The sequence below is a fragment of the Rattus norvegicus genome, chromosome 1, assembly GCF_036323735.1.
Source record: "Rattus norvegicus strain BN/NHsdMcwi chromosome 1, GRCr8, whole genome shotgun sequence".
In the NCBI taxonomy this organism is placed as follows: Eukaryota; Metazoa; Chordata; class Mammalia; order Rodentia; family Muridae; genus Rattus; species Rattus norvegicus.
The window spans coordinates 88,946,655-88,956,850 of NC_086019.1; the positions used below are offsets into that span (position 1 = coordinate 88,946,655).

General features: G+C 46.8%; 1 protein-coding gene across 3 annotated transcripts; it reads left to right on the forward strand.

Moving 5' to 3' along the window:
• Positions 1 to 1,710: 1,710 nt before the first annotated feature.
• On the forward strand, positions 1,711 to 9,740 carry Zfp108 (zinc finger protein 108). 3 transcript variants are annotated; one of them, XM_017590009.3, is made up of 4 exons: positions 1,711 to 1,994; positions 2,800 to 2,857; positions 4,952 to 5,078; positions 6,650 to 9,740. In XM_017590009.3, the coding sequence occupies exons 2-4, from the start codon at positions 2,843 to 2,845 to the stop codon at positions 8,545 to 8,547; spliced, it is 2,040 nt and encodes a 679-aa protein (XP_017445498.2). In that variant the 5' UTR covers positions 1,711 to 1,994; positions 2,800 to 2,842; the 3' UTR covers positions 8,548 to 9,740. The 3 variants fall into 3 exon arrangements, with proteins under 3 accessions (XP_017445498.2, XP_038949357.1, XP_063133672.1); XM_039093429.2 differs by having other exon boundaries at positions 6,659 to 9,740; XM_063277602.1 differs by lacking the exon at positions 2,800 to 2,857 and having other exon boundaries at positions 1,711 to 1,970; positions 6,659 to 9,740.
• The last annotated feature ends 456 nt before the right edge of the window (positions 9,741 to 10,196 follow it).

A 10,196-nucleotide genomic window follows, 5' to 3' on the forward strand; every position in this document is an offset into this window, starting at 1 on the left:
ATGAATGGAAAATTGTTCTCTAAATGTGTGGTTGCCATGTATATGACAGGGCAGGGAAATCTCAGCATCCATCCAGGTCTACACAGAAAGGCTGCAGGAAGGAATCTAACTAAAGCTGGTGATTGGCAGAACGAGCATTGGCTGAAGCATCCTTTCCTCATAGGAAGCGCCCTCTGTATTTGCTGGGCAGAGCTGCATGTGGCTCAGGGCCCAGTCATTCCTGGTGCAACTGGAGAAGGGCCCTGTAAATAAGACTCTTGTGAAAATGCTCACCCGTCTCCATCCTGCGTTCATATTGATTTGTGATTCCTCAGTATTCCTGTAAGCGATCTTCAGTCAGCGTCCCGTATTTATCGGCCTAGTAAGGTGAACTGAAATGTGTGCAATTGGAATTATGGGCCCAGAATTCCACAGCCAACAGGGTTTTGTTGTTTTTGTTTTTATTGTGTGTGTTTGTTTTTACTGTAACCAATATTCCAAATGTTTTTACAAAGTATTTGGTGTTGATGAAAGGTTTTTACTAAACTTGGGTTGTCAAGGTCTTCCTTCTCCTTTTTTCCTTCTAGTTTTAGGTCAGACTGTCCTCCAGGACTAAGATCGATCTGAGACTCTGCATTGCAGTTCAGACTGATTTGTGCTGCTCCCACAGATTCTCCAAGGCTGTGTCTCAGATGAAGAACAGAGTTATTTCTTACAGCTCAGGGCTCTGAAGGTCAAGCAAAGGTTAAGCCCCCACTGGAGGATTCTGGGCAGGTTGTGGTTTGAGTGAGAACACCCCCATAGGCTCATATGTTAACATGCTTAGTCACCAGGAGTAGAACTCTTTGAAAGAATTTGAAGGATAAGGAGATATGGCCTTGTTGGGGAAAGTATGTCACTGGGGCTGGCTTTGAGATTTTAAGTGCACATGCCAGGCCCCGTGTCTCTTTCTTTGTCTCTCAAGTATGGATGGATGTAACTCTCAGCTACAATGCCTGCTCCCGCCATGATGATGTACTAAACTTCTGAAACTGTAAGCAAACCCCTAATTAAACGTTTCCTTTTATAAGATTTGTCTTGGTCATAGTGTCTCTTCACAACAATAGAACAGTGACTCAGATAGCCTATTTTCTACCACCAGGTCACACCCCCAGCTCCTAAGGGATTCTGGGCAGGTGCTCTACAATTGAGCCAGTTCCCCACCCATCACAGGGGGATTCTAGGCCGGGACTCTGACTTGGCTCCTGTATTAGGTAAGTGCAGCTGTGCAGTTTACTTGTTAGCTTTTATAATGCAATGTAAAATTCATTACAATTTTACATTGGGTCTTCAATGGGTTTTTGTTTTGTTTTGTTAAATATCCACAGCCAGTCCTGATGGGCCTCGGCTTGAATCCCACCTCGGGGGAGGCAGAGGCAAGCTCATCTGTCAGTTTGAGGCCAGCCTGGACTACAGAAGGAGTTCCAGGACAGCCAGGGCTACACAGAGAAACCCTGTCTCAGAAAAACAAAACAATAAAAAAAAACAAAAAAAAACAAAGAAGTATCCATAGTTGTCTTTCATGGAATTTCAGAAATGAAAAAACCAAGTTCCCAAAGGTGAGCCTTAAAAAGGTTCACCGAGGCTTTGCCATTCTGGGAAATGTAGTCCTTGGATGGTGCAGCCGCTGAGGAATTCTGGGAATTGTAGTTTTGACGCCAGCGGCGGTCACAATCGTTTCCGCTCCCGGGGTGCGAAGCGACATGTGAGTGCTTCCTGTGAGGTGAAAACCTGGAGAGTCTTCTGGCTCTTCCTGTGCGCCTGTGCTCCTGATGTATCCTCTCAGTGACCGCGTCTGCAGCCCGAGGAGAAGTGAGGCATTCAAGTCCTCTCTAGCTGGGCTCTGCCTGAGGCGAGGCTGCCCTACACTGACCCACCTCAGCAGCTTGCAGAGGTCCCAGGAGAGTCTAGTTTCTCTGGGGAGCCTTGAGAAGGAGCTGTGATGAGAGATGGTCAGTGTCCTGAATCGTTAAGTGGTATGCAATTCTACTTTTTATGTGATTTTCTCCATTTGTTTATTAAAATAAACAAGTAATATTTTTATTTTCTTAAATTTATTAAATAACTTTGTTTAATAATTGCAAATGAATAAATAAATAAAGGAAGAGGTCAAAAGACAACTTGTTGGAGTCAGGTCTCTCGTTCCTCCCAGTGGTGCCCAGAGACTCAAACTCAGCATTTTAGACTCACTGGCAGTTTCCTTTACCGCTGAGCCATCTCATAGGCCCAAACTCCCCTTTCCTTAGTGAGGGTTTAGGTTTTTTTTTTTTTTTTTAAATTGATCATTTTCTTCATGCCTGTGGGAAAAGAGACCTTGTGAAGACTCTTGCAAATGAACAACATTTGCTAGTAATTAAGTCTATTAGAGAAAGACACAGAAGAGGACAATATCACTCCCATGTATGGAAACGATAATATGTAAGATAGCCGTCACATTGACAGACCCTTCTCAGAGTCATGACACAGCAATCATCAGAGTTCGGGGCTTCTTAAACATTTGTTTTTCTGGGAAACCCATCACCACAGGCAGCCTTGTGAAGGTAGGAGCACCCAGCACCCCTGAAGCTCCTGGAAATAGAGAATGTGGCTTTCCTAACCCTTTGCTGTGAGTGAGGTGAGGCACCCATGGTCCGGTACCCCGGAGCCTTACACTAGCGATCAGCAGGAAGTAGGTAGGAAAGCCTGCTCAGCCGCACAGCACTTGGGGCTGATGGAGAAGCTGAGGAAGCCATGTGGACCGACTGTCCTAGCAATGTGCTCACGAAGCCCTTCCTCCCCCAGCTTGCTTCCCAGAGCCCTGCCTTGTCTCAAAGAGAAGAGAACGATGACCAAGTTACAGGTAGGTCGGGCTGCTTCCCTGTTCCCCACACGGCTAGGATTGGGAACAGGACCCCTGCATGTTGGGCCAGTGCTCTGCAGCCGAGCCTCTCTGAACTGCATGGAGTAAGAGGGGAATTGGTGAGAAGAGAGGTCTGGAGGAGGAGGGATGAGAGAGGACAGTGGGGACATGTGCTCAAAGTGCACTGTGCACAGGAAAGTGTTAAAAGGAAGAATAAAAAGAATTAGAGAAGTGACTGGAGAGACCGCTCAGTAGTTAAGGGCACTGGCTGGGTTTGATTCCCAGACGCACACCTGATAGCTCACAACTGCCTGTAACTCCAACTCCAGGGGACTCAGCGCCCCCTTCTGGCCTCCCAGGGCACCTGCACACACATGTACACACAGAAAGACACAGGGTATGCACATACATAAAAAAACCTCTTACGTTCACCAACATTTTAAAAGTGACATCATTTTCCATGGTTCGCCAAATTTTATTTTTCAGATCAGTATGAATTCCCCATACTTGTATAGTTTATGAATTTTTATCATTTTAAAATTTTGTATTACTATTGTGTGAGAGGGTTGGTTATAAACAAGCAAAATCATGTGTGTCTCAAAGGACAGCTTTGGGGAGCCTGACTTCCTTCTTCCGCCTTGCTCCAGCATGTTCTCCTATTTCTGGGATTCCCTGGAGACAGGCAGATCCCTAGTGCACAGTGGCAACCATCCTACCATATTTGGCAAGTGCCAGGCCAGGGAAAGACACTGACTCAAAAACAAAACAAAAAGGTGGCCAGGACCTGAGGAAGGAGACCAAAGGATGTCCTCTAACCTCTACATGCATGTGCACCCTCAGTTCCATACATACACATACATGCATGCACACATGTGTACACACATGCACAGATCACTGGTCACCTTCATTTCCTGCAGTGGGCATCCTGAGCAGTCATTTCCTGAGCCATCAGGGAGCATCTGGCTGCCACCAACTACACAGCTTCCGTGGTTGACACAAGTCTGGTGATGAAGGAATGAAGAAGGGACAGACTCACAGACACGTGCACAGACAAGCTGGGATCGAGTGAGCTGTGTGCTCTGATGGAGACACACCAGCAGCCTGGGAACTCAGCACATTTATTAGACACCACTGAGCACCAGGAGTCCTGATTCGTGAAACTGAAACATGACTGCTAAGGCAAAGGGTGTGTTTACATGGTGTTCAGCCAAGTCTCCAGCCGCCCAGGACCACCAGCTCCAGGGAGTAGATGATTGTTTTGCTAATGTCGGTGGCTATATTCTCTGTTAGTTGATAGACAGTAAGTATCCTGATTTATCTATAGTCTAGCCTAAACTGGGTACTTTAAAGAAATCTTCAGTATTTTAAAAAATCTTTAGTACTTTGGTAAGTGGTTCAAAATAGCAGTTTGTCTGAAACATTCACTTAATTAAATTTTTGTTTCAAACTTATTGTTTGTATATAGACCATACATTATATTCAATATAGATACATTATATATATATTGCAACCTTTACAGAACACTATGTGACCATGAGCATCATAATTCAGACAATGATGATAGTGTTGTTGGACATGTATTGGCTACTTAATGCATATGTGCACATCATACAGTGTTCTAGGTCCTTTCTGTGGTCTCATTTGATCCCTTCAGGGACATTGAGAGAGGAAGGAACCACAGTTGAGGAAATGTGTCCATAAGGTCCAGCTGTAAGGCATTTTCTTAATTAATCACCATTGTTGCAGGGCCCAGCCCACTGTGGGTGGTGCCATCCCTAGGCTGATGGTCCTGAGTTCTATAAGAAAGCAGGCTAAGCAAGCCAGTAAGCACCATCCCTCCAAGACATGTGCATCAGTTCCTGCCTCCAGGATCCAACCCTGTTGGAGTTCCTGTCCTGATTTCCTTTAATAATAAACAGGAATATGGAAGTATAAGCCTAATAAACCCTTTTCTCCCCAACTTGCCTTTTTCTTCATGGTGATTTGTCCCAGCAACAGAAACCCTAACTAAGACAATAGATGCTGTGTGAACACATGCTTAGGTCCTAGTGGCATTGGATATGAAACTGTGGTGTCATGTGTTTGCTGTCACAGGAGGCAGTGACGTTCAGGGATGTGGCCGTGGTCTTCAGTAAGGAGGAGATGGGGTTGCTGGACGCTGCCCAGAGGAAGCTGTACCACGATGTGATGGTGGAGAACCTCAGGAACCTCCTGGCAGTGGGTGAGGATGGGGCCCTGTGTCCTTGGTGATGTCAGAAGTTCACATCCCGTGTGTGTGTTGCACTCCACTGCTTTCCTTTCAGGTTTACTTAGTTTGTATTTTATGTCTATTTGAGTGTTTGCATGTGTGTCTGTGCCACACTCACTCGTGATGCTCATAGAGGCCAGAAGAGGGCACTGATCCCCTGGATCTGGAGTTACAGATGGTTGTGAGCCAACCTGCGGGTGCTGTGAGCCCAGCCTGGGTCCTCTGGAAAAACACCCAGTGCTCTGTATGGCTGAGCCATCTCTCCAGCCTCCACTCTATTTTTTGTTTTGTGGCAAGGTCTTGCTATGTAGCCTAGGGTTGCCAGAAATTTGTAATTCTCCTGCCTCAGCCTCCCAACCATGAGAGTGTCAGGCTTTGTCCACTGTGCCTGACAACCGCATGCTCCTAGGGCCTCACACTCCAGCCCTCTGATCTCCACTTCTTTTCCTGCTTCTACTTAGTGTCTCAGGTGCTGTCCTTTGCATCTCCCTGGCCACAGTGCTCTTCCCTGCTGGAACTCCTGTCTCTGTCTCTCTGCCTCTGTCTGCGTGTGTGTCTGTGTGCGTCTCTCTCTCTCTCTCTCTCTCTCTCTCTCTCTCTCTCTCTCTCTCTCTCTGTATGTGTATGTGTGTTTCTGTCTGTGTGTCTCTGTCTCTCTCTGTGTATCTGTCCCTCTCTCTGTCTCTCTGTGTGTGTATGTATGTATGTATGTGTGTTTCTGTCTGTCTGCTCTCTCTCTCTCTCTCTCTCTCTCTCTCTCTCTGTCTGTCCCTCTCTTTCTCTCCCTCCCTCTCTCTGTCTCTCTGTGTGTGTATGTATATATGTATGTGTGTTTCTGTCTGTCTGCTGTCTCTCTCTCTCTGTCTCTCTCTCTGTCTCTCTCTGTCTCTCTCTCTGTGTCTGTCCCTCTCTTTCTCTCCCTCCCTCTCTCTCTCTGTCTCTCTGTGTGTATGTATGTATGTGTGTTTCTGTCTGTCTGCTCTCTCTCTCTCTCTCTCTCTCTCTGTGTCTGTCCCTCTCTTTCTCTCCCTCCCTCTCTCTGTCTCTGTCTCTCTGTGTGTGTATGTATGTATGTGTGTTTCTGTCTGTCTGTCTGTCTGTCTGTCTGTCTCTCCCATCCCCCCTCCCTCTCTCCGCCTCTCTCTCTCTTCATTCATCTGCTTGGGAGTCCTCACAGGCCCTGCTGTATGTGTGTCTCCCCCTCGCTCTCCCGTTCTGCATTTGCCTCCAGTGGTGTCTGAGCATCTCCAGACCTGGTACCACAGAGTTAGTGCTTCCTTCCCATTTTCCGTCTGCACATCTACACGCAGGCCCTGCGAGTCAGGTGCTCAGCACAGGCTGAGGTGACCTTGAGCCCTCACTCCTGGGCTCACCCCGAGTTTCCCGCTGTGGCCAAGTGTAGACTGGTCTTCCCTTTAGACATGTGTTCCTCAGCACTCTCAGACTCACTTTTGACACTGATCTCTAGTCAGTATTTCCAGACAGAAATGAGGACTCAGACCTCTGATGTCCCCATCCTTGCTGATATCACCTTCTATTCTGAGTTCTTTCAGGAGGCCAGAGTCCAAGTACAATGAAGACAGTCGACACGCCAGGAGTAAGGTGCCTTTCACTGGGGAAGCTTCCATGTTGGCACATGACAGGCCATGATGCCAACAACCTGGCCAGAGCTCCAGAAGATGTAATAAACACTCAAGAACAGGGTTCTCACTTCCTGGAGCGAATCCACTCGCCCTGCCGTGGGGGAGCAGAAGAGCCTTCTCAGGTCCCTGAGGATGATGACTCTGTTAAGAGTCTCGCAAGCAACCATTCCAGCATTAGTGAAAATCAGGAATTTCTGTCTGGGAGAGCTCAGAGTTCTTTGAGTGAAACACATCTCAGTGAGAGACGTGACCGTGGGAAACACTGTCCTCAGACTCCGGTGAAAACCAAGCCACAGCCGTTGGCTCTGGGTGTTGACATTCTGAGTTTCATTTCCCATCAAGATAACGATACACTGCATGAAAGAGACAAAGTCCACAGCAGCAGTGACTGTGACGAAGTCATCTGTCCCATGTCACACCTCACCCAGGATTGTGATTACACAGAACGGAAGGCCTACCAGTGCAGCCAGGGCCAAGAAGCCTTCAATGACAGCCCTAGTCTGGAACTCCATCAACAGACCCCCTTAGGAAAGAAATCTTCTGTCCTTAGTACTCACAAGGACAGCAGGCGTAGCTCCAGTGTCCCCATTCAACAAAGCATTCATCCAGGGGAAAAACGCTACTGGTGTCAAGAGTGTGGCAAAGGTTTCAGTCACAGCTCAACTCTACAGACTCACCAGAGAGTGCACACGGGAGAGAAGCCCTACTGCTGCGACAGCTGCGGGAAGGCCTTCAGCCGCAGCTCGGATCTCAACATCCACCGCCGCGTGCACACCGGGGAGAGACCTTACAAGTGTGAGGTGTGTGGGAAGGGCTTCACGCAGTGGGCACACCTCCAGGCCCACGAGAGAATTCACACAGGAGAGAAGCCATACAAGTGTGGAGACTGTGGCAAACGCTTCAGCTGTAGCTCGAACCTTCACACCCACCAGAGAGTCCACACTGAGGAGAAACCGTACAAGTGTGACGAGTGTGGGAAGCGCTTCAGCTTAAGTGGCAACCTAGACATCCATCAGCGGGTCCACACGGGAGAGAAACCGTATAAATGTGAAGAGTGCGGGAAGGGTTTCAGTTCAGCCTCAAGCTTCCGAGGCCACCAGAGGGTCCATACAGGAGAGAAGCCGTTTCACTGCAGTGTGTGTGGGAAGACCTTCAGTCGGAGCTCACATTTTCTAGATCACCAAAGAATTCACACTGGGGAGAAACCATACAGGTGTGATGTGTGTGGGAAGCGCTTCCCCTGGAGCTTGAGCCTACACAGTCACCAGAGAGTCCACACAGGAGAGAAACCGTATAAATGTGAGGAGTGTGGGAAAGGCTTCAGTCATGCCTCGAGTCTGCAGGCTCATCAGAGTGTCCACACCGGCGAGAAGCCGTTCAAATGCAATGTTTGCCAGAAGCAGTTCAGCAAGGCCTCCAACCTCCAGGCCCACCAGAGAGTGCACACAGGGGAGAAGCCCTACAAATGCGACACGTGTGGGAAGGCCTTCAGCCAGAGGTCCAGTCTCCAAGTTCATCAGAGAATTCACACTGGGGAGAAGCCGTTCAAGTGTGAGGAGTGTGGGAAGGGATTCAGCTGGAGTGCGGGGCTTACTGCTCACCAGAGGGTCCACACGGGAGAGAAACCCTACACGTGTCAGCAGTGTGGGAAGGGCTTCAGTCAGGCCTCCTATTTCCACACGCACCAGAGGGTCCACACGGGAGAGAAACCCTACATGTGTCAGCAGTGTGGGAAGCGCTTCAGTCAGGCCTCACATTTCCACACGCACCAGAGGGTCCACACCGGACAGAGACCCTAAAGCTGCAGCATCTGCTGTAAGAGCTTCAGTCACATCTTGTCTTCCACCATAGGGTCCACAGTGCAGGGAATCTTTAGTTTCTGCCGTCAGGTGGACTCTATGCTGCTGATGGTTAAAAGCCCCCACACAGACTTCAGGAGACTCCATAGGGGCTTCATTTGGGCTATTTTGCCCCCAACTTATTATCCTACTGTACTCATTATGCAAAGGGAAGATAGTGTTTTAGAAAGGATCTTCTTAGCGTACGAATAAAGAAAAGAATCAAAAAACGTATATAGAAAAGCGTTCTGATTTGATTATAAAAGGAGGAATTGTCAATTGTGAGGAAGGGACCCAACAGGAATTGTAGCGCATCGCACTAATGCTGAGGTCATATCATTATGGGTAATCAAAAGATTGGCAAGGAGCTTGTAGCAATGCTTTGGGAGAAATTAGCAACAAGTATCCTAAGAGCAAGTGATTTCAGTTTATACAAAGTAACTGGATTCGCCCCCAGGTTAGGGAAAGAACACCAATTCCTGAAGTCCTCACATTTTATACCAGTGCAGATGAGCTGGGATGGCTGGTTATAAGTCAGAAAAAGATAATCACAGTCACTCAAAGCCCATGTGCTTCGGTTCAAAGTTCAGAGCTCTGTGACATCCTGTGGTACTTTTAGATTTTCTTGTATATAGAAAATGCTCAGCTTACTCAGTATGACCAAAATTAACTGTCTATTCAACTACAAAATGTAATCATGGAGAAACCATCCATTGTATATCGCACATGTCAGATTCTGTTCAGGCCCTCTAGCGCAAGGCAATAGTGAAATTGTTCACCTAATGGTAGGAACTGTGCTGGAAGCTTCCAATTTTCGTAAGAAACACCGTATTAAGAGTAAAGGTCTAGGGTTGGGGATTTAGCTCAGTGGTAGAGCGCTTGCCTAGCAAGCGCAAGGGCCTGGGTTTGGTCCCCAGCTCCGAAAAAAAGAAAAAAGAAAATTAAAAAAAAAAAAGAGTAAAGGTCTAAAGGGGGATTTTTCTATCACTTGGCAAAAGCCAAGGAAATTATGAGAAAATGTCCTATTTGTACTTTATATAACCAAACTCTGTTACCTGCAGGGAGTAACCCAGAAGGTACCAAAAGAAATTAAATTTGGCAAATGTATGTGTCTTGCAGAATTTGAAAAATTAAAATATGCATAATATACCATATTCAGGATTTCAATGGGCAACTGCTTTAAGTTCCAAAAACTTGATTCTGTAATTGCACATTTATTTGAAGTTATGGCAATTATGAAAATACCTGGGTAGATTAAAACTGACAGTACTCCAGCATATGTCTCTAGTGAAATGAAGTAATTGTTTTTGTATATCCTAACATGAAGTGTATTACAGGAAAACCATACAATACTATATGACAAAGCAGTTGTAGAGGGATCTAATTGTGCTTTTAAAAGAGACGCTGAACAGAAATGGGTAGCAAAGACTCCCAGAGATAGATTACGTAGTGCTTTATTAACTCTAAATTCTTTAAACGCTAATGATCAAAAACCAAGAGCAGTTGAGAGAGGATGGATTGTAGAAAGAAAAGTGCTGAATTAAATTAGCCTGCTTGAGAATGAAAGACAGGAAATGTGTTTCACTGGGAAGAGGTTTTGTGTTTGATTC